At 43.3% G+C, this 23,944-nt stretch overlaps 2 protein-coding genes across 5 annotated transcripts in view; one reads left to right on the forward strand and one right to left on the reverse strand.

Annotated features, from left to right (window-relative positions):
• Positions 1-23,944, forward strand: part of PALLD (palladin, cytoskeletal associated protein) — a 356,788-nt gene that overhangs the window by 287,359 nt on the left and 45,485 nt on the right. The window contains exon 1 of one of the 4 annotated variants that reach the window (XM_053658070.1): positions 23,065-23,163. The exons of the other annotated variants lie outside the window; for them this stretch is intronic. The gene's annotated coding sequence lies outside the window, so the exon portion shown is untranslated. Of the gene's footprint in view, positions 1-23,064; positions 23,164-23,944 lie in introns of those variants that run through there. 4 annotated transcript variants of the gene reach the window in all.
• Positions 20,837-23,944, reverse strand: part of CBR4 (carbonyl reductase 4) — a 91,083-nt gene continuing 87,975 nt past the window's right edge. The window contains exon 5 of the mRNA XM_053658072.1: positions 20,837-22,450. Coding sequence (XP_053514047.1) covers positions 22,377-22,450 — 74 coding nt within the window. The 3' untranslated portion in view covers positions 20,837-22,376. The remainder of the gene's footprint in view (positions 22,451-23,944) is intronic.

A 23,944-nucleotide genomic window follows, 5' to 3' on the forward strand; every position in this document is an offset into this window, starting at 1 on the left:
GACAGAGAAAAAGCAAAAAGGAGGTCTGGCACCCCTCCCCCGAACTGAAAGTGAGTCAAGCTGAAAGGGGGTTTCATGCTTTCTGTCCATGGCCACTCATGCCAAGGTGAGCCCATCACTGTTTTGTCTTAAGGCTTATCCTTGACGGGCTTTAAGACTGAGAATTAATGTGTAGATTTCTGTAATTTAGAGATAGAACATACTAATCTTTGTGGTCTGAGCCTGAAACCAGAACTGTTGAGCAAGGACCATTCATTATTCACTGCCTTTCAACCCAGCAAGTAGGGCCATGCCATTTGGGCACAATTCTACTTGGAATTATTTTCTGTTTCTTTTTTCTTAAAAGAAGGCTTCTCACACCATCACTGACCATAACATAATTTGAAGAAAATGTAAATACAGTCACTCAGTATATGAAAGGAGAAAATACTGAAAGCAGAAAGTCAGAAGAGTTGTCAAAACCATTCTCAGTTCTGAGATTTAAGAACTGGTAGAATTCCAGCCTTCCGTGGAGAATAAATGTTCCTTCTATGTCATACCTAGTTGAAAGGGAAGGCTTAGATTCACTCACAGTGAATAATTATTCTAAATCATAGTCTTTTGCTGAATAATGAGAAGAGTCAACTTTATGAATAGATGTGTTTTATTTTTGGACTTTATCAATGTCAAAAGCTGCTAGGAGCTCTGATTTCAGGAAAAACAGGAAGAATTTCAAGACTTTCATTCTCCACACTGTTTTGTAGTGTGGTTAATTCTAAGTTCACTGCAGACACAAGTGAACTCTCCCCTAAGATGCAACATAATGCGAATACCAATCACACTCCGTGGACGGAGGGAGGTTAGTTTGCAGCTCCTCATGCAGGGTATGGGAATCTTGCCTCAAAGCAGAATACACTGACTCAGTCCTCAGCATGAGAGTCACTCACATCTCTACATAATCCAGCTCTGCCCATTGCAACATTCTTGAGCAGGTTCGAATTCCGTGACTGGGGACAGCAGTTGACTTTTGTCTATCTCGGCCTGGGAGCTGATAGCATCTGATGAAGAGATAAGCCTGCCCCTGGAGAACTGCGCCGTAATGGGTTCCAGACTTCTCCAGCCCCTTGTGCAAGTGTTGCCCTGGGCGACTCAGGCTTACGTGAAGTGCTGGGGATGTTTTGTTGTTGTTTTGCTTTTCAAGAAGCCAGATCAGACTTTCGTCACTGTATAAACTCCAGTGGGGGAAGAAGAGCACATTCTTAAGGTGATCTCCGTAATGCCCTGGCAGACTTCTTGTGGTGAGAGAGGAAGAGGCTGTATACTTTGGCACGTGGCAGTTTTGGTAGTAACAATGAATTCATGAACAAACCTGTAGCAAACCTTGATGGCTGCTTTTAAAAGTCTGAATTGACTTCTCTGCTAGATTCTGAGACCTTAGAAAGGATTTCAGCACAAACCAAAGTGAATGCTCATAGTTTATCCATATTGAAGGAAAGGGAAAGGAAACTAAAATTTCCTGAAAGCCAGGTTCGACATTACACTTTCACATTCATGGCCTCAGTTAAACTTTAGAAATCTCCTTAGTAGGTATTAATTTTGCACATTTTTTAAAGAAAAAAAAATTGAAGCTTGGAGCGATGAAGTAACCGGCAGTACTGAGATTCAGTCCGTCCGTGGCCGACCTTCTCACTCTGCACACAGGAAGATAAGAATGCAAAACCAACCCCAGCTCCTCACCCCACACTCCCACCAAAAGTAAGGGATCCTGGAGTATATTTTCTCTCTTTTATTATGTACACATATGAACAAATTAGGTAAAATGCGGTGTCATGAAATACAACAAATTAACTCCTAACCAGTTGTTCAATATATTTCATTGTAAAAGGAGATAAACTAACTCCCTTACTCCTCCCTCGTACCTGAAAAATACTAAGACATGAAGGATCTGACCACAAAGAAAATGTTTTTGTCTGAGTATAGAGCCAGGGAACTTAATTCGCCTGGTTCCTGAAATTTAAGTGATCTGCCAGAAGCTGAATGGGGGCGTAGCTGGTGAGGCCTGCAACCTGGGTTCTGTCTTACCTCCCAAGAGGGGCCTTCCCTCTGAAGCTCCCCTCCCCCTCCCAGAGGGGACAGAGGCTCAGCTCCCACTTGCCCCAGGAATTCAGAAGATAAAAGGAAAACATTTCCTTGACTATAAAATCATTTGTTTTTCATTTGGTGTATCTAGGCACACTATTAAACTCCCTCATAAAAGTCCTCTAAAATTTTTCCCATTCCAAACCTACTTGAAAAGCCTGGAAAATCCAATCCGCTGTTGAGAAAGTCCATCTCCTTTGGCCACTTAGGTAATGATATACCAATTTCTAGTTCTGTCATTAGTAATATGTTCTCTCCTGGGTCTAGCTCAGAAGTAGCCAAGTCAGACAAAGCATACACTTCTAACTCCGGCTTAAAAGTGTGAATGTCCCCAGATCCTATCACAGTACCTGGTATATATTGTGGGCAGGCAAGAAAAAGGTGCCAAATGAATGAGTCAGGCCCGAGCATCATTGAGGCAGTGACCAGTGGGGCCAAGTCCCCAAGGCCAGCATGTGCACCGCTTACTACCATCTCTTGTCTTTGTCTTAGTTTTCACCCCCTCTCTGCCCTTCCTCCCTGGGCATCTCAAGCCTGCCAACCACACCAGCATCCATGCTCTGCTTTAGAGACTGCTGACCTTTCCCCATCTCCAGATCATGTCTCTCCCTCATCCTCCCACGCATTAGAAGTGCCCTGCATATGTGAGACAAGAGGAAGAAGCAAGATAAAGCTTTACTTGGCAAGTTAGTAGGGCAATCATCCCGTCTCTTGTGAATTTTTTTAGTGTATTTCAAACCTTTTTTGTACTGAAAGACTTATACCTCAGCGCTTCTAATGAGTAATTTATGAAAAACCATTAATGATAGAAGTTTTTAAAAAGCTATGACTCTGTTGTCCCCATTGGATAAAGACAAAGGTGACATTCGCGGGAACCCCAAGTAGTAGCCAATTCTAGCAAAATTCTCATGGTGAACCCATCCAGCACATTTCCTGTCTCCTGGGAATGTGTTCGGGTCCCTGGAAACTGGAGACAACAGCTTGCTGGTCAGGGCAGAGAAAGGGAGTCCACCGATGCCAGCTTTGTCACCAGCCTTTAGCCTTTGCTGACAGTGGAGTTGACTTGGCAATCACCTGCCCTCCTGAGTGAGTTCATTATAACAAAGCTGTCCAGCAAGGCTGGAGACGCAGAGGGGCCAAAAACATAGCACCCCCAACCCGTGCCACCTGACTCAGAATGCCGAAGGTCTTCCCATCGGGCGTGCAGTGCTGTACAAATTTAGAGCTGAATAAATTAAATTGTATAGGGAAGAAATATGGACTCCATCCAGTGATATGCATACCATTGCTTTAATGCAGATCAACACTTCTGTTCTAGGCCACACTCTCTTGCTGGCTTTTCTGGGGCTTCCCAGAGGCAAGCACTGGGTCTATGGTGTTCATTGCTAGATTCCTAGCACCGAGCTCAGTGGTCAAGAGGCAGAAGGAAGAAAAAAAAAAGACCATCTGCAAAGTTAAGAGTAGGTACAGAGTTTGTATTTGCACTTTAAGCTTGAATTTTGGTTATTTTGCAAGGGCATTACATTTTTCCTTGAGCCATGATAAGTAGATTTCTTCTGTTTTGTGGACTGTTAGATGAATTAAGTGGCCACTTTTTCTCCTGATTCCCTGAAATGTGAAATGTTTTCTGGGTGCAGATACCAAGAAATGTACACACTATATTTAGAATATTTGACTCATGAGTAGATGGTGAGTGGACGCTAAGACTTGGAGCTGGAATCTCCTTTTTCTTTCTGCCTTATTTATCACTGGCAATATTAATTGTTCATTCACTGTTAAACTTTGTAAGAAAAGTCAAGTTTGCTTTTTAGGATTCATAAAGTCAGTTTTCATACATCTGGTCTTTCGGAGAGAAACAGAACAGGCCCCAGTGCTGTGTGAAGGGGGAAGAGACAGCCAGCCGGAGAGTAAGAAATGCTGTAGCAGCGTCTGAGAGAATTGAACGTGAGCATCTCACATAGGAGCTCTTTATTCTCTGCAGCATAATTGCTAGCTTGTCCCATGCATGTGCAGAGATTTTTTCCTTCCAATAGAAATTTTGCCCTTACAAGTGTGGTGCAGGTGATTTTATGAGATGGTCGAGGTCAGACGGGGCCGCTCCAGGAGAAGTCCACGCTGGACACACAAGCCTGCACTCATTTCTGTGACCACACTGCTTCCTGCTTCTCACTTCACTGAAGCTGGGTCTGGGTAGGTGAAACCTCGGAGACTAGATAAGGAAGTGATGTTTGAACTGACATGCGAAGGACGATTGGTGAGGTGGAGGCGGGGGGAGGGTAGGTGTTAAGTTAGGAGGGCCAACTCTCAGGGAACGCAGGGCAGTGTGACAGTGAGAGGAGGCTGTGGCCAGTGGACCAGGCTTTTGGTCCAGGTGTCTGGAATACATCCCAGGAGTGAACGAAAGCCAATGGGGGCAGGTAAGTGAGAGTCACAAGATTCTGTGTGCAGTCTGAAAGAAATCTCTGGGCTGCCTGAATGGGACACCACGCAGGAGGGGTCTAACAGTGAGAAAGGCAGGACTTAGTGGTGGTTTAGATAAGTCAGGAGAGGGGCAGCCAGGATGACACCTGGGGCTCTGACTTGTGAACTGTATTGGGGAAGGTGTCATTTACTGAGGAGGAGAGGACTGTAACAGCAAATAACAGAACACACCTCTGTGCCAAGCACTGTTCTCATTTAATCTTTGTAACAGCCCTATGACATAGGTTCTGTTATTATTCCATTACACAGAGGACAAAACCGAGGCACAGAAAGATTGTCAGAGATCACACAGCTAGTAGGTGCTGGAAGGAACTTATATATACATGAGAGGGAGGGGGAGAGAGAGAAGGAGAAAGCACGTAAGACAGGACAGCCTCTGGCGCTTATTAAGTATTCAATAAATGTTGGCTGCTACTTCCTCTTCATTCATTCATTCATTCGTGGATTCTGTGCTAAACTTTGAATAAACCCGGGGAATAAAGCAGATGTGGACCCTGCCCTTAGAGAGTCTGGAGCCCAGCGGAAGGAACAGACAATAAATATACAGCTATCTTGCTTGGGCAGGCTGGTGAGGGATGGGAGGGTGGTCTAGGACCCTTATACAGAGACGTTAGCAGTCTGGTTTTTGCGTAAATCTCGTATGGACATGGCTGTGGGCCCTGGGAGCGGGGCGGTCGGTAATACACATGGTTGACTAAGCCAAAAAGATGTTTCCCAGATGTTCTCTGAGGTTCCACAGGCACCCCCAGTGCGTTAGGTCAGAAACAGGCATTGTGCCAGTTTTACAGGTGGGGAGGCTGAAGGTCCAAAAGGAGGAGACAGCCGCTCGGCAGTGTCAGAGTCTACAGGAGCCTGGGTTTCCGGGCCCGGCTGCTCCTCTGCCCCGCAGGTACGGCTGCCTTCGGGCCGGAGTTGGTAGGAAAGGCCCCGGTCTGGCGGCCTCTGAGCAGGTCGAGTCAGCGCCCGTTCTCTACTATATATAGTAAAGAACTTCCATGAGAGTGCTATTTAAAAAAAATACGACAGAGAAGAAAAGAGAATGCCAGCTGAATTTTTTCCACTAAAGCTCATTTTTAACAGATGTGTTTTCTCTGTTTCTATAATGACAACGTACTGAGGGGCGGCTTCCCAGGTCGGGAGGGAAGCAGCCTGATGAGCTGCTGGCGCGATGCGGTCGGGCCCTCTGTGCTGAGCTGGGCTGAGTCCTGGTGGACAGACACCTTGTGCTGCTGTTTACCTTTTATTTGATGTAACTCTCTGACCCCCGCCCCGGCTCCCCCATGGACTGGTGTCTGTGGAAAAGCAGCTACAAGGAAGAAGGAGAACAGTGCTAAGATGATTTAAACTAAAGTTTATAATATATTTGGGATAATGTTGAAAAAGGATGTTCGGAGTTCAACAAGTAGGTGATTAACATAACTGGTAGGTGTCTTTCAAGATAAACATTTCAAATTACAGTTAGTGATTTTTTTAAATTAAGGCATTCTTATGCCATCTAATCTCATACACTAGTACCCAGAGAGGTGCAAGTTTTGTTAATTTTGTAAATCAGTTTATTTCTGCATTGTGTGACTTTGACATTACATAGTATTAATGGGGTGATCATATATTCCATTTTTCCCAGGACTGTCAATTTGCCTGTTATCTGAGAGTTCTATCCAGTTCCACATATGTCCCAGGCAAATGGGTCCGTGTTCAGACACTAAATTATGGTCATCCTGAATATTAGTTGCTAATACTCATTGAAGGTTTACTCAAGTTTTGCTTACTTCATACTTCATATGCGATAATTTACACACTTCATATGTAATAACTCATTCCATCTTCACAGCTGAGACAAATGCTGTGCTGACCCCCATTTAAGGGTAAGGAAACAGGCTCAGAGAGGCTGAGTGATCAAGGACACCCACCCAGTCATGGAAAGCCAGGCTGTCTAACTCCAGTCTACATTCCTGTGAAATGCGCCATGACCTTCAATCCTAAATTCAGTGAGAAGTCTGTAGATAAAATTCCCAGAAGATGGAAGGGCCTACTAGACAGGGAAACTCTGAGATGTTCAGTGGTATTTCCCAATTTGCCAGTGCTGGACCCTTTATGGAAACAATGAGGACCATCCACGATCCCATTTAAATTGTGCTGAGTGCAAGAGATGCAGGTGTGTTTGCTTTTCTTTCCCTTGAAAAAACAAAACATTGGAAGAAAAAGTTCAGTAATAAGCTAGATTTAGAAATATAAACTTGGAACTGTTAGCACCATCCTCCCTTATTTTCCAGGCTGGTCTTTTTTCCTGCCACAAGCCCGTCCTCACCCTCCACATTTGCATGAACATGTGATTATCTTGATTTTGTTAGTGAACCAAAGTAGAAAATGAGAAATAAATGAGTAGTTTCTCATTTAGCACCTGCCCGAAGTAGCCCACTGCATAAGAAGGCCTCATCTTTGCATGATTGCCTTACCCACACAACTCATTGTATCTCGGGACTGTTTACTTACGCACCGATCATTGTAGAACGTGGTATTGTACCATTGTACCATCACCATCACCTTCGCCAACACCATTGTACCATCGTGGGCTGTAGATTTAGAACAGTTTTTTCCAGCTCTTTTATTTCTCATGAAAACAGTTTTTATGTCGCAACAAAAGAGGTAAAATACTAGGTAGGATCAGCAAACTGATGAATAACCCTATTTGTACTCATAAAAAAGTGTTTAAAGAAAAGGTTTGCTTTGATTGGCTTTTATTTTACACACACATTTTAACTTCATAAATCTTACCTTTCAAAACAAGAAGTCTGGATTAGTTAACATTTTTTTTTCAAACAAGTATATTATACGACACTTTTTAATAGGACTTATTTTTCCAGTGTTACTGAGATATAATTGACATAACATGGTATTAGTCAATATAATGACTATATATATATATATATAATGTATGTCAAAATGGTTACCACAATAAGTTCAGTTAATATCCGTCACCTCACAGAGTTACAATTTTTTTATGATGCGACCTTTTAAGATTTACTCTCTTAGCAAGTTCCAAATACACAGTTCAGTATTGTTAGCTATAGTCACCACGCTGTACAGTATTAACCCCTTCCCGGCTGGATGACTGAAAGTGCCTCCTCCCACTCGGTGGGCTGCCTTCCCGCTTTGCTGGTGGTTTCCTTTGCTGGGCAGAAGCTTTCAGTTTTGTAGCTCTAGTTTATTTTTGCCTCTGCTGCCCGGTTCGCATGTGAACATAAGAATATCTCAAGAAGAAAGACAATAACCCTAAGTTGTCTAACACATTAAACATCACATTGAGGAAACATTTCAGGGGAGAGGAGCATCTTTCTTAGCTTATTAACTTCTGCATCATCTTAAGCTCAATCATATGCAAAAATCTTTTGTCAGACCATTAATCTCAGAATCTCTCCTGTTTCTGTTCACCGTCACGGGCATGTATCAAAACAGAAATAGAAAGCCAAAAACTGAGGCACGTTTAAATGTACTTTCTTAGATGTACCTTCAGCAGGAAGCATTAAGTGTGTCTCCATACTCCTCTCCATGATGGTGCTCCTGCCTGAGGAACGAAACTCATTGTAAAATGAGGCTGCACATCACCCGCATTTCTGCTGGCGTTCAGCCGCCCTGAGGTTAGAGCGGCTCCCTGTCCAGAGTTGCTTGTTGAGAATGAAACTCCAGTTATTTAGAGCAAAATGTCAGGTTTGAAGACGTTCCCTAATAAGGAAGACTGATGTAATATTCGTGGAGGGGGCCAGGTTCCCTCTGTTTGTTTTATTTACATTAGCTGAATTCCAGGGGAAAATGGGCTGCGAAGCCTGCGGGCTGCAGGCTGCCGACTATATTTAGCCAAACCGAGTTAGTAATACCAGGAGGCATTTTTTTTTTAAAGTTGTACACTCATCACTGTACTAGAAGATGTTTTTTGGGCATCTTGTTGTTATAAAGTTTGACAAGCATAAATAATAGTTTCATAAACATTTTACCTTTTACTCTGAGGACGAAGAAAGTATCTGTTGCAGTCTCTCTTTAAGTTGGCAGGCTTTCTCTGAGACAATAATTTTTGGGTCAAAAGATAGATACTTAATGCTAATACTATGGTTCAGAAGATTGTATTTGCTTTCCCGGATTTGCCCCCAGGCGGACTTGTGAGAAGAAGTGAGGGAATGGAAAACAGGGAGAGCCTGAAAAAAGCACCAAAAAAAAAAACAAGAAGCAAAAAAAAGGGTACCAAGGAGGCAATAGTAAGGGAGAGCGGTCTTTTATAAATAAGATAATATACATTGAAGAGCTGTGTTCCACCCATGATCTGACACTATTCAGTCTAGATGTTCTCCTGTCCCCTAAACTTACTCTAAATGTAGTAATAGCCAGTGCATCTTAAGTTTTTGTACTTTTTCATTAAGACTTTCCTTTAAATACTTTTATATACTGGAGAAAAAAATCAAATTTGTCCCCCTATTTCAACATAAAACCTCGGCTTCCTAACTTGGTTGTTCCATTTTTTGTTGACACGTGACGTCATTTTGTGTTACTCTATTACGTGATCCAAAGCTTGTACTGTGTTTCATGTGAGAGGAAATTCCAAAGCCTCTCCACTCTAGAGCCTGCAGTGCTTCTTGCCCACAACTGATGCCTATGCATGCTCACTGCATCTGGCAGGACTATCCTACATAACCTTGGCCTTGTAGTGTGACCCTAACAGGTTAAAGGTTTCTAAGGAAACAGAGTCTCCTCATACTGCCTGAAGGAGAACGCTCCGCCAGAGATGACGGGCTGCTCTCTGAGTGTGTCCCCAATAGGCCTACTGTGTGTGAATGTCTTAGGAGAGTGGAACAGTTTGAGAAACACAATCATGGAATAATTTCTGACATTACTTGCTGGAAAGTCAGCAAATAAGGAAGAAAATGGAGGGTATCTTTTCTGCCATGATCATAGGCAAATCCATCACCACTATCCCAGGGACCTGTCCTTAGTTTCTAAGGCTCTGCATTCTATGGCTCTAGTTCAGTGGAGCCCCTAAGGGGGCGTCTACATAGGATAAAAAGACAGAACCCTTGTGAGAAGAAGTGAGGGAACTTTGACAACCAACCAGGGCTCTAGGAGCTTTGCCTAGTAGCGACATAACACGGACCAAAAATACTGGCCACAATATGTAGTTTAAATTTGCTAGTAGTCACCTTAAAAAAATAAGTGAAATTAATTTGAATAGTATATTTTAATTAACCCAATATATTTAAAAGTTTCAACATGTAAGGGGTATAAATATTATAAATGAGATCACTTTATACTCTCTTTTTAAACTAAATCTTCCAAATCTGGTGTGTGTTTTGCACTCACAGCACGTCTGAATTTGGACCAGCCGCATTCGAGTGCATGGTAGCCACATGTGGTTGGCTGCTGGCTACCATATTCAGACAGCACAGGGTTATGGGATATAAAATTAGGTCTACACAAACCTTTATGCTCCAAGCCAGTGTAGCAGAAACAATGTGAAATATTCTGAATGGTCACGCCCACCTTTTCAGATCTGGATGCTGCTGCTGAACTTACAAACCATATAGCAGGAATCAGATCCAATCCCAGCAGTAGAAACATAGTTCATTCAGTGGAGAAGTGTCTTTTGAGTACCTACTATGTGTCAGAACCCACTCCAGCCCACGTACAAGTGGAGAAAGTCCACTCCCATACAGTGCCGGCCTCCCAGAGCTGGGTGTGGGGGCTGGTGTGGAGGTGGGCGTTCGGTCAGAAAGTATAAGAACAGATGCATTAATGCAGTCGTGTCATTGATAAATGCCGGGAAGAAATGAAACAGGATAACGAGGTGGAGAGAGACAGGAGTGTTCTTCTTGGTCACTTATGTATTAAATGAGTCATTTAGGAAGTGAATTGAGCGGTGTGGTGTGGAAAATGTTTTCAGTTCAGCCTTAGCCAAATACTTTCTTTAATTACCAGAACGACTAAAGAGAGTCTCATTTTTCTTTAAAAAAGAATTTTATTATGTAAAAACACCAACACCCAAAGAAATGAAAGCAACTGGAGGGACTGCATTCGATGTACTTCAAATAAGATTTTGGTACCAGGCCCCAGCTGACACCTCTCCCGCAGGATACAGCAGCCGACTGAGCTAAAATACGGAGCGTGGCCCGAACAGTACGCAGTGAGACTGGGAGCTCGGGGAAAATTTTGTTTGTTTGTTTAACCAAGGCCAACAAGATAAATTTGTTTAATCTTTTTGTCATCTTTGCTTAAGTAAATTTCAAAACTGATGACTTCCAAAGAATTTGGTCTCAACTCTGTGCAGGAGCAGTGAATGCTGTCAAAAGTGTGCACTACACAGAATAATCTTATACATGTACTGCATATGGAAGTTTTGTGTTTAAAATAATTTTGGTATAAAGAGCAATACAATTGTCATATATGGGGTGGGCAAAAGTAGGTTTCCAGTTGTTCGTGTGGAAAAGAATACAATAGTTAATAAGCAATACAAGAATAAACTGTGTTTCACATGCTCCTACCTGCAAACCGTGTGCCACCCTGCAGTATATCCATGTCTGTGCTTATCGCGTGTGGACCAGCTTGGTGGGGAACAGAAGAAACAGTAATAGCGTTGAATGGATGCTGTGGGGTTGGGGGTGGAACCGCATGGGGAGGAAGAGTAAGAGATGAGAACATACTTTTCAAGGTGCCCTTTTCCTCTCTCTTGCCTGTTGAAGAGCAGAAGTTTTCATTTTAATGAAGTCCAAATTTTCAGTGTTCTTCCTCTATGGATCAAACTTTTGGCATCTTATCTAAGAAATCTTTGCCTAACTTATAGTCACAAAGATTTTCCTTTGTTTTCCTCTTGAAATTTTATAGTTTCAGGGTCATATTTAAGTTGAGGGTTCATGTGAATGAATTTTTGTGTAAGATGTGAATTGTGGGTTAAGGTTCATTTTTTGGCACATGAAAATCCAATAGGGTTTTTGTTTTGCATTTTTTAATTAAATGCTGTAAGAAATTAATTCAAAAAGATAAAGAGAAATATTGTATGGAAATGTCTGCATTTACTGGTTATGAGTTCGATTTTTGAAAGAAAGGGGTTTGTTATGACTGCTATACTGATTTTTAAGAACTCTCATTGTGCTTTAATTCTCTAAGCCAAAGAAGTTAAATTCTGTTGGTCAAAAGATTACATTGGTGCCTTGTTTTTTCAATCAGTTTCATAACCAAGATGATGGGAGTATTTAGGTAAGAACCTAAAAAGTGTCATATGCCATTTGTCAGGATAAGTCTGAACTAAGTATTTAGGTCAGCTGAATGTAAAGGGGTATAAATGTAAATTTCCTATCTTCAGGAGAGGGTAGGGATACAGGAAATGAAAGGACAGATCTCCTTTAGGGGAGCTGATGGAGGGGACCTCTTCCTTGTCCCTGGGTAAGGAACGAGGCCCTGCAGGGCAAAGGCACAGGTGGAACTGTCAATAGATGGTCCACAAATTGCCTTCCAAGAGGAAACGGGCCTATTTAATGCTTTTATTTTGTTGCATTGAGTCAGTCCACTGCTACCCACACCTCTTCTGCCCTCTACCAGAGTGGAGACTAGCCTCTCCAGATCCATGCCTAACAAATGACTGTTGGCTTGAAGATGCAAGAATATGTACGAGTCTTTCAGACCATTAAAGTGAATGAATAATGTAGGTTTTAGGAGGGTTGTTCAAGTTTAGGGCCATCTGAGTGGTAAACTGAGGCATCAGAGAGAGAGAGCCATCCAAGCCTCAGGTTCGTACTGGGGAGGACTGGAGGCAAAAGGAGCTGGGTTGCTGGGCTGGGTAAGCCTGCTAAGATGTATTTCACCCTTGAGTTAGGCAGCTGAGCTACCTATCCCTGGGCAGCACCGCACAGCTCCACTGGGGCAGACCCCACCTCCAGAGATGGGGAGAAGATAACCCTCCCCCTATGAGCAGCAGGTCCAAAGCAAGCATTGGAGGGGAAAGGCTGATCTGAGCATGCCCAGGTCCACTGTCCACCCCAATGAAGAGGGGAAGGAGGACACAGGCCAGGAACGCTCCTGTCCTAGAAGTCCCTCCACGCGTGAACACAGGAAGGGTAGAGTGTCCTGTCCTTCAGTGTCCTGATGTCCTGCAGATACTACATAGCAATCATTTTTCAAAGATGATAGCATGGTGCTCTTGAAAGGCCAAAACAAAGTTTACTAAGTCGTTAACATATACCACAAATGACATGAGTATCTTCTGGCTCATTTTGACATTTTAAAAAAATTCTGTGGATCTTTATTTTACCCTTACGATGTATTTTTAGAGATTGACCAATACCCACAGAAAGAAAAAAATCACTTGTAAATTCATAACTCGTACATTCATAACTCTATATTTATAACAATCCCATTAAGCCTGTCTTACTCAGAAACATTAACAAAAAAATACTTACTATTGGTTCCCCAGTATGAACTGCTTGTGCTTCTGAGATTTCAGATATGCGGTTCTTTACTGGTGGACACAATCGAGATAAAAGATCATACTTCAAAGGTCAAAGTAGGAATTTGAGTATAGTTAAATATACTTTGTATTATTTTTACTCAAGACTAATATTCTTAGAGGATAATTTTTAATTCATTTATTTATATTTAGAAACAAAACCGATTATCATATTTTAGGGTATTATTTTGCATACACCTATCATTATTGCTTTTTAGAGTTACACTTTTAATGCATAAGCATAACTAAAAATTAAACATTTACATAGATACAGAATCAGTACTACCCATGTATAATGCGCATCACTTTTTTCCTCAAAAATTTTGGCAAATAAGTGCACGTTATGCACCGCAAAATGCAGAAGTTGCCGTTATTCCCAAGCAGAGACTCCCTCCTCACTCTTTGGGAGGAAGTGGCCCTTGTGGCAACCTGACTGAGGTGGGACATCTTTCCTGCATTCTTTGGAATGTTCGTCTGCATTCTTGTTAGAAATGACCTTTTGGCTGAGCTATTAGTGAAAGCCTTTTAGTAAAAGAAGTTTGTACCCTGATGTCTTCCTTGGAGATGCTAAGAGCAAAAAAAAACCCAGTGGCTGATTTCAGCACGGTTGGTGGCCTCCTGTGCGGCACCTGGACAAACCTTCTTATTGCTCTGCCGGGCGAGTCGGTACGGGTGCTGCCACCTTATCTTTCATGAATCTCCTGTGCACGTCATCACAGAGGTGCTGTCCCCACTCTGGTGGCTTTTTCCATTGTTTGTCTTATTTTAAAAAGAACCAACACATCCAGGTGTACATACTGCTTCCCTAAATGCAGGACCACCTGATGTGTAAACATCCCAAAGTGTAATCGTAAAAACCCAGTGCGGTGTGCAACAAACTTCCTTATTTACATACTGTGGGAAAGATGAATAAAACACAGTAAGGGAAGCTCTCCTGCATCTGTACATACTACACAGTGTTCTTTCGAAAGGCATTTCAAGATGGTCCATGTTTTTCATCATATTGGCGAGGGTTGTAAATACCACATTACGGAAGACGCCATTTGACGGAGTACCAGATAAACGACTCGACAACACGTGCAGTCATTTATAACCATGCTGGAACCTTCCTGAGGCTGTGATCAATTTCTCCCAATTTTTTCTTAAGAGTAACTACATGTAAATAATTGGGTTGCTTTATCTAAGAATTATTTTAGTGGCTTTAGTCATTTCTCAGGGAGGGAACCTCGTTTATTACAGGTCTTCCCAAGGCACATTTGGACAGACTTCCTCTACTGTTGGGAGGGTCGATCCGCCCGCCCTCCAGCACTGTCCTTGCTACATCCTTCTCTCCCACTGGCCTCTGAGGAATGTCAGGGTCAGTTGGTCAAAGGCTAAGAAGGGTCAAAGCCACTTAAAATTTACAGTTCTTTTTCATGGCCACAAGTCTCTTAATTCATGCCGCTCAGCTATATCTCTTGAGCTTGCCAAAATGCAGTTTTGAATTTTTTTCAGGAACTTTTTCCCTCCTTGGATGAGAGGTTAAAATTGGAGCCTAGTGATCAGGTGAGGCAAGGCCTGCCTTTACACTACGGAACCCTTGGCTGCGTATCTCAACCATTAATGTTAAACTAGCAGTGATCAACCTGTAAGAGAAAATAAATTACTCTGAGTCCCCAGGTCCAAGTGTGCATTCCTTCCATTATTTCCACTTGCGAGAATGAAATATGGAGAAAATGATATTGGCAGCTTTTTATTTATTCAGAAATGCTCTTTAGTTCTTCAGTGATAGGTCAATGTTAATTGCGGTTTAAAAATTCATCTTTATAAATTAGTGTTGTTCATCAGCATGTGGAAGATTCTTTTTTTTTTAATTCCAGTATATTGAAATGATGAGGCCTCTCAAGAGATAACATAACAAATTAATAACGTTCCAATGTCCAATACTGAAAGACCAGATAATGGATTTTATAGCTTGGCAGAACTTTAAAACTTATTTAAAGGGACTATTTAAAAACAGTCCAACTTTCTGCTGCACAGAGAAGAAACTTGGGTCTCTCTTAGTCCAGGCCACACAAATAATTGGTGGCATCCTCACTCCCACAAGGACAGCACTAAGTAGCCCATTGGGCAGGAGATGCTAAGAGGGGCCACCAATTGCCCCAATTCTGTGATTGCAGAAACAAAGCCATTTTTAAGAATACCATTCCAGTTATTTAGGACATTGCTCTTATTTCTTTATTTTTTTCTACAATGAGCATCTTTTGCAGAGGCGAGTGAAGGACAAAATGAGTACGTGGGAATTTTGTGCCAAGGAATTCCATGGCAGTGTTGACTGCTATTATGTGACATGTCTCTTCAGTCTTTTCAGGAATTCGCTTTTGGTTTTAACTTGCAAAATATGCACTGAAAATCATACCGATTACTCTCCTTTTCCTGTCCCCACACTGCATTTTCAGCCCTCAGTGTATGTCTGTAAATAGATGATGTTTAGCTAGTACAGACCAAGCATTCGATAGTCCTTCAATGCCATGCATGCTGGTCGATAATACAAATACTGACGGAAGAAATTCTGGGGGGCACATTTAAGTTCTTACTTTCAAAACCAACTCCTTCAAGTTGCTTTGTGTATTCTTATCATTTCTTCAGTAAATCAAAATTTGCAAAGCCTAGTAATATGGATCAGAAACATTACCAACCTAAAATGACACCAGCGAAATGTCTGCAGGACATAGGTCGTTTCTCTATGCAGCAGCATTGTGTCCCACAGCACAATGACAAGATCCATGTCCCAGGAGCTAAGAAACAAAGGGGATAGGAGTGACAGAATGACAGCTAGTCTCGGGTGGGACCTGAGTTGGAAAGGTCCTCTGCGGCTGCTGAAGAAATCCAGTGCACGTGGAAGCAAGTACTAGCTGAGTCCTGGGGCCTCCGTTAGAGGTCCCACAACATGATAGCCGTGTTCGCGACCTCCACCTGCACTGCTGCCCCCTGTGCAGCCTTGTGCCTCAGCTCCCTCCTCTGTAGAATGGAGATGACGAGAGGCCTACCTCCTAGGGTTTTCATAAAGAGTAAACGAGTTCATATAGGTGAAGCACCAATAAGGGTGTTTGGTACATAGGAAGTGCTCCGTAATAGCGATTATCATTAGGAGCAGTACGGCGGTGCTGTTGGGGCTGGTAGCAGCAGCAGTAATGACCGTGGCGACGACCTTCCCCGGAGGAGAGGCTCCCCTGGGGGCCTGGGACACAGGGAATGGCTGTCTAAGGCAGTGCACTCTGTCTTTCTTTGTGATGTGACTTTCTTTAAAATACAAACTCCTGGAATTCTGTATGTTTAAAGAATTAGATGTTTATAGTCTATGTTTAAAGAATTTTATATGTTTTAACCATATTAATTTTTTATATGTGCTAGGTTAAGAATACTCAGATTACAAGTATAGACGACTATAAAATATGAAAATAAGACTTTCTCCACAGCATTCTAGTCTCATCCTCCAGGGGTAAATACCCCTATTTATTTGTTTTTGGTCTTTCTGGTGGTTTCTTTCACAACTTTATGTACAGTCTGTGTGTTGGTCCATTCAGTGATTCACCAACTTCAGATGGTGCTAGAAGATTAATTTTTAATATTAATTTTACCAGCAAGATGTTCTTGTCAGGCCTTTGGCATTGACAAGCTGATAATTTTGTGAAGTTACTTAATCTCTCTCTGTTTCTTTCTCTGTGTCTATGCACTAAGGAATTGAATGGGGTAGTGTCCAAAGCCACTTTCTTAGAAGTGTTAGAGAGCATTGAAACTAACTCAAAGAAAAAACTAACGGGGGGCAGGGGTGAGGGCACAGAGCAACTCTCCTGTGTGTGGAATTCGAGATAAACCTGGTCTGAGGGTCGGATCCAGATCAGGTGCTAAGACAGCATTTCAATGTAACTACGTCCCTTCTTGCCTGTCATCTCTCCACGGGGTCTCAGTGTTCATGTGTGGGTTTCCTTCCTATAGAGGCTTCCTTCCATGACAGCAACTCGGGACATGTGTCCTTGTAGTCAGCAGTCAGAGGACAGAGACACATTTCCCCGCCACCTTTAGTCCATCTTTAGTATAAAAGGCCCCAACTGGACCATCCACAGGGTGCGCGAAAGTAGGTTTGCAGTGAGCACACGAAACACGGAGCGAAGAAAGCTATTGTAATCATAACCTGCATGTCTTTTTCCACGCGAAGAACTCCAAACCTGCTTTTTCCCCACTCTGTATTTACCCTTGCGTGATGTGCTGAAGCCAAACGATGATCAGTTAGTCCTGGGTCTCATGCTCACCCTGTGACCAAGGGTTGGGGAACTGTGGTTGGCGAACACATGAGGAATAGGGTGGAAGCAGATCTTAAAGAAAGGCAGGAAGCACAGACAGTAACAACAGACACCTCCTCTTGGAGTTTCAGGCAACTGTGATTTTAAGAAGGAACTCATTCAGCTCCCTACTGACTACTGAGTCATTACTTGCTCTTGTGAATGCTGACTTCCATGTCACCAACCACTGCCCTCCTTCTCCTGCCAGAAATAAAGGCTGACCTCCGCCTACACATTCTTTAACTTCCTATCAGCAATTAGGGACTCTTGGCAGTATTTTCGCAACAACTTGAACAAGGAGTCCAGACATCAGTGTGAAGTCCCAGTCAGACATCAATGCCTCAGATTCCGGCCCCGGCACAGACATTCAATGCGGCCTCGTTAGTAAGACTCTGCTGGGTCTTTACGACCTGCCACACAATGCACACACAAGGGAACCATTTCCTCCCTCTGTACAGGGACCCACTCTGTTATCTCAGGATACAGCCTATGCTTTGGGGGGAAAGTGGCTCAGAGCATTGCAGTGATGGGAAGAACGGCCTCTAGGAAGGCAAAGAATTGCCTGGAGATGACTCAAGTTCTCACCAAGTACTGAAAATATCCCCGAGGCACTTTCCCTCAAGGTAAACATAAACTTGGGGCATTTTTGACTGATAACCAAATAAAAGGGAAAATGGGCAATGGTACAGGGGAGGCTGCCTGGAACTCGGAGCGCCAGGCGGGCGCCAAATTAGGAACTGAGCTACCGGGTTCACAGACACTCTCACTTGGGGGATTTGAGGTTCATATTTTGGATACTGAAAGGCCAGCAATGTAAGTGCCGTCGTTATTCTATAAGAGCTCTGATTGTTTCCCTTTCCCATACTCCACACAAAAATATGCCTGGCCATCTCTTTGCAGGTGCTTACTGACAACTGTGTGCACTGTGGGGTCACCAGGACACAGAGCATGAGCCTGGCTCCGGGAGATCTGGCCATGGGGGTGACAACATCACTGCCACCCCGGCAGTACCAGCCTTGTGGACTGGAGCAGTTTGGAGGGGAAAGGGATCTCTAGATGTTATTAGGAAGGGCTTCAAGAAGAGAGACATGGCAAGGGGCACAAAACGATCTGACACCTCAGTGGATGGAGAGAAATTGGTGGGGGCGGGCCTTCCAAAAGGGGGCAGTACCTGAAAAAAGGCCAAGAGGAAGGAAAACCCAGAGTGAGCCAGGAGACTAATTCGGAAGAATGGAGAAGTGGAGCTTGAGTAGTAGCTGGAGATAAGAATGTTGGGGCTGCCTTGGGCCAAGTATAAGGAATCTTCAAATATCAGGCCTCATTGGGGGAGAAATTAGACTGGGGTGAGGGTGACTCTGTTTTACACATGCTAAGTTTGAAGTGGAGTAGCATGTTTACGTCACATGGAAATAGGGAACAGAATTGGAATTCAAGGCTAAGTCTGGGTTTAGAGACAGATTAGAGAGTGAGGGTGATGCTGTTGTCTCCTCCTACTTGGGGAAGGTAAAGACAGTTCAGATCTTGATGGCATGTCTATAGTTAGATAGCTGGCGGTGAGGGGCACGGTGCACCGTGTCCATGGAAGGGAGAAGAGTGCGGGGCTTGGAGAAGAGGGGGTGGGAGCTCCTACTGCCAGAGGCGGCCGGGGTCGTCAGGATGAGAACAAAAAAAAGACTGACTGCTGGTTTGCAGGCCTTGGGCACAACTTAATGCTACCTTTCTACCAAAAACAATACCTTAAATTAGCTTTCAGAAGGTTTATAGAGTCAAGCCAAAAAACAAAAAAGTTAGGGGGAAAGAGAGGAAAGGTTTGCTAACAGAACAGTGGCAACTGAGCCACTGAAGTAGTTCACATGGTTCTTTAAGGGAGAACACTGTAACAGAACCACATCCAGCCCCCTTTTCATAGGGGCTATTTTGAGACACACAAACCCAAAAGCTGTTTTTCTTAACTTTTAGACAGAATTTATCTAGAAGTATATCTGTCTTAAGAAAAAATAATGCAACTAATGTTAACCGCTTAAGTAATGATTATTCATAGTATAAAAAGTGTTCTCTCGTCCACCAAAAGGGATCCTTTTTATGAGAATTACTGTGAAATTATTTTAGTTTGCCTCTCTAATGCCTTTAAAAATGATATACTCATTTTTCAAAAACAGTTGAAACAGATGCAAAACCAGCATACGTGTAAAGTCAGTATATGTGTACGAATACACACCGTACTTGGACTTGGCTGGTTGTTTACAGGTTCCTTTAAAGTTAGCTTCTTGATAATGTTTCAATGTTACTGAGCTAAAGAGTAAGGATCATAAAGATCTGAAAGTTTCTTAGGACTTTACAGATATTACATTATTTTAAGTGGAGAAACCGGGCTCCAGAGAGCATAAAAGAATTATCCAAAGGCAGAAAGAGCTAGTGGCCAAACTGGAGTTGGACCATTAGAACATTTCTCCAGCTTGGTTGACTCTGTGTCCTTACTTGTAAATCACCTGTATGATTGTGGCTTTATCTGTACAAGATATCTGCACTGCATTTGGATAATAAATGCAGCTGCTGACCCTGAGGTGGGCCAGCTAGCTCTGGACTTTATAGAAATCTGGGGGTTTGAAAAAATTCAACAATATTTATCGAGCATCTTACAGGAGAACAAAGGGGGAGATGTTGAACACAAAATGTTTGAAAAGGGTAAAGAAAGGAGGGAATTGCTGGGGTTTTTTTTCCGTAAAATAAAGCCATTGGGTGAGTAGGTGATGGTTGTTTCTTTTTGAAAAGATGTGATGCTTTGTCCTCAGTAATAATTCATTCTTACAAAAACAGACCACACAGCCCTGTTTGGGAGCTACTCAGTTCAGCAAACATGAACCAGGATGGAAATGATAAGGAGAGATGCGACCGTTCTCTCAGTAACATGTAAATTTGAGGGAACGTTAACCAAATGAAGCCCTAAAGTTTGCCAAATTCTCAATCCATTGTAAGGCTGAAAGTTGAGTGTTTGTCCATCTCGAAAATCTCGGAGAAACTGTGTGCATAAGTCCTGAAGTTTCTCAACACCCATCTCCCAGGCGGCTTTTCTTTGGTGTTTTAGCTAGAAATGAGATCACTGATTTTGCCTCAAGCACTGACAGAAAAGGTCAGAGAGCAGATTTTCTTTTAAAATGTACTTTGTTTATGTTAAGAATTAATACCAAACATTTTCAATTGGCAATAGACCATATTAATTCCTTTTCCTGTCCATTATATCAGCAGAGTCTTTATAAGAATCAGCCGCTAATATCTCCCTGCGGTTTTCACTGGCCTGTGTGGCAATCGAAATGAAAGTTATTTAAGGCATCTAACTGTGATGTGGAGTTGATGCTTTTAGAACCTGACCTCACATTCCTCCTCACCCCACCCCCATCCCCCCGCCCCCGCCCCGGAAAAGGCAAAGGCTGAATGTCACTGGGCTTCACCAGGCTTATCAAGACTGTAAACACCATCAAAGCCTACCCCTTATCACAGCCAATTTGTGTTGAGATACACATCCTTTTCTTCTGGTGGGGCTGTGAGTGCTTCGGACCACGTGCTGCAGCCTTCGGGAAGCCAGGTGACTGCTTAGCCTGGAGGAGCTGGCTCTGTGCACACACCTCCGAAAGGAGAGCCCTGTGCATCTGGGAAGTCGGCTGTGGGGTTCAAGTTGTAACGCACTTGTGCTGGTGTTGACCTTTATCAGAACACCACATCCCAACCTCTCAGTCCTTAGTCCTTGGGCCACATGAGAGACACAGCCATCCTTTGATATTCCGGAGACTTTCCAAGGAGAATTCTGAGTCAGTCAGCAGCGGCGCCCTCTGTTTCTCACGGGGCGTGTGATGACTTGTAATAGAGGTCGGCTTTATGTACAGGACATAAAGAACTACTGTTTTTCCGCAGGAGAGCCCAGTGCAGTTCCTTCTCTAAGTGGAAAAGATGAGTCTTCCTTCTGAAAGAGACTCAAGGTGTGGGCTCATTTCATGCAGGTCGCTTCTTCCTTGACCCCCCCCCCCATGTAATTAATTGCATTCAGTCCTGGCTCTGCCTAGAGTCAGCATGACTTACAAAAGGCTTAGAATGAATTCAAGATCAAAGAAGTGGTCTTTTATAAAGAAACCTATGTCGTTTTGCAATACACGTTAACCACACATTTCCAAAGTGGTCCATTTTAATTGGATTTGTACATTCTTATGTTTATGATACTTTGTAGAAAATCCCAGTCTACCACTACCCTCTCCCACCCTTATAGGGAATGTATTTAAATTCAGTTATTTTTGTACTACAACCTCCCATAAACCCAATGTAATATGCTTTCATTTGGCTCATGCTAACCTATTTTTATTGTGTAAATGACTTCTCAAGGTCATGACTTATATAGCTTTTACTGAGGGGCAATGATAATGTAGTTCTGAACCAAGCAAGTTCTTAGATGCTGACCCTCACCGAGTGGACCCGGATTCTCTGACATGAAGACATACACGAGTCTTCCTCGAGTAAGAAATGAGCAACGGAAGAAAAACTAGACAACTGAAGTACGAATGTAATAAAGTCAGAGATGGAACTTTAGTGAGTACACCCAGAACTGAAACCCTTGTAGGAGTTTCATATTCTCCCTTTTATAAGTTCTCAGAATTAATATTTTGAGCTCTCTCATACATAAGATCCTGAGCTAATCCCAGCCAGAGGAGAATGTGTTGTGGGAACACACAGTTTATTGATTTACATGATGACCATCATTTGAAACGTCCTCGAATCCCCCCAGTCCATACGGGCTTCCTGGTACAGGCCTGCCCTGCTGACTGTGTCTGAGGAACCAGCAGGGTATAGAAATCGCAGCCAGAAATCAGCATCGGTGTCGCCACTGACAGTGATGGATGTGTCCGCCATATCCAGTGTGGGGTTGGGTGTTGCGGCTGCTTGCCATGTGGTGTCCTGAGGATGCTGGCACGTCCCGGTCCCTGCCTTCAAAGTGCCGTGAGCAGCAGGACCAGGGGAGCCCCTGCTTCAGAGGGTGCAGTGTTGCAGCATGCAGTGGCTTCTGCATGACACAATAAAGAAGGTTAGAAAATATAGAGAGCAATGGCATATTTACTCTGAAAGCAGAAATGTTTTCCAGCTCCATGATCCCAAGAGTTTCTCCAGACAGTTATAAATATTCCATCTCTATTTGTACAAGCAGGGGAAAAATTACTCCTTGCCATGCAGACATTGCTCCAGAGAGACACGCTGGGAATTACCCATTTACAGAAAAGTTGTTTTCCAGAAGTTTACTTTCACATCCTTTATTTTGAGCTGGGCTGGCGTTCCCCAGAGAAAATGTGATATGCAGTAACAATGACTAACAGTCTAATAAGACCTTTTTTCTTTACTGAGCGCTTCGGAGAGAATGATGTAGCTGAGGTTTTGGAGCCAACCAGCCACCCTTCACCTCTGATTTCTGCCCTTAGGCAGGTTACTTGACCTCACTAATCTAAGAGGAATTTAGAAAATGGGGATAATACCACCCCACCCCCACCCGGGGGTTGTGCATGCGTCAGTCCAGTGGCAGGAAGATGATAAGTGCTGTCCCTCATCTGCCGCCCCCACTACAGCTGTGTGGGCGGGAGGGTGAGGAGCAGCAGCTGAGACTGGCTGTCTTAGCTGGTCTGGCCACTCACCCATCACCTCCACTTCCCCGTGTCCCCGTGTGCCACTGCTGTTGTCCTTGCCAGCTACTTGCAGGGAGACAGATGAAGAGGAAGATCCCCTGAAGTAAGTAGAATATCATGTCTATTTTCTGAAATCTCTGTTTTGTAGAGTAACCAGAATGGACGGCTTGTTCTCTGCGGCCATGGAACATTTGTTGAGTTCAACTCCGCACCAGGCACTGTGCTTATTGACCCCTCACAACCCCCCAGGGTTAGGAGCCGGCGGAGTCGTGGTCCAAGCCGGTACCATCCACCTGCGAGTCTCGCCTCTTCCTCCTGGACCACACGGCTGCTCGCCTTCCCCTGCTTTCGTCTAGTGGCAGGAGAGATCAATGAGCTGGAGAGTAAATCAGGTTCAACCCGAATCCTGGCCTCATCTGACTGTCTGTAACACTGTTCTCATTCAAAGCTGCACCCAATCCACTGTGGGGCGGCAGGGGGAGGCGGAGGTCTCGATTTTCTGTGAGGTAGGAGGAGAATCCACTGAGTGAGTATTTACATACTCCTGTCCTGAGCTGCCAAGATCTCACCTTAAAAAGAATCAAGTTCAAGTCAGAGATTCTTAAATACATTCTTAAATATGTAAATACTTCAAACCTTCACTGATGATTCAGACCCTACAGGGCCTGGTTGCTATGGCTGCAGGGAGGCAGGCAAGTTAAATCCTGGAAAGATGGGACAGATGACCACAGGTTTTTTAATCAATCATTCTGAAGGCCGGGGCTCTTTTGTACTTCTTTTTAATTTTCTTTCCAATTACAGTTTCCTTGTAATATTACATTATTTATTTCAGGTGTACAGCATTGTGGTTAGACATTTATATACCAGCAACGTACAAAGTGCCC

The sequence above is a fragment of the Artibeus jamaicensis genome, unplaced genomic scaffold (assembly GCF_021234435.1).
Source record: "Artibeus jamaicensis isolate MK-2021 breed Jamaican fruit bat unplaced genomic scaffold, CSHL_Jam_final scaffold_537, whole genome shotgun sequence".
Lineage (NCBI taxonomy): Eukaryota > Metazoa > Chordata > Mammalia > Chiroptera > Phyllostomidae > Artibeus > Artibeus jamaicensis.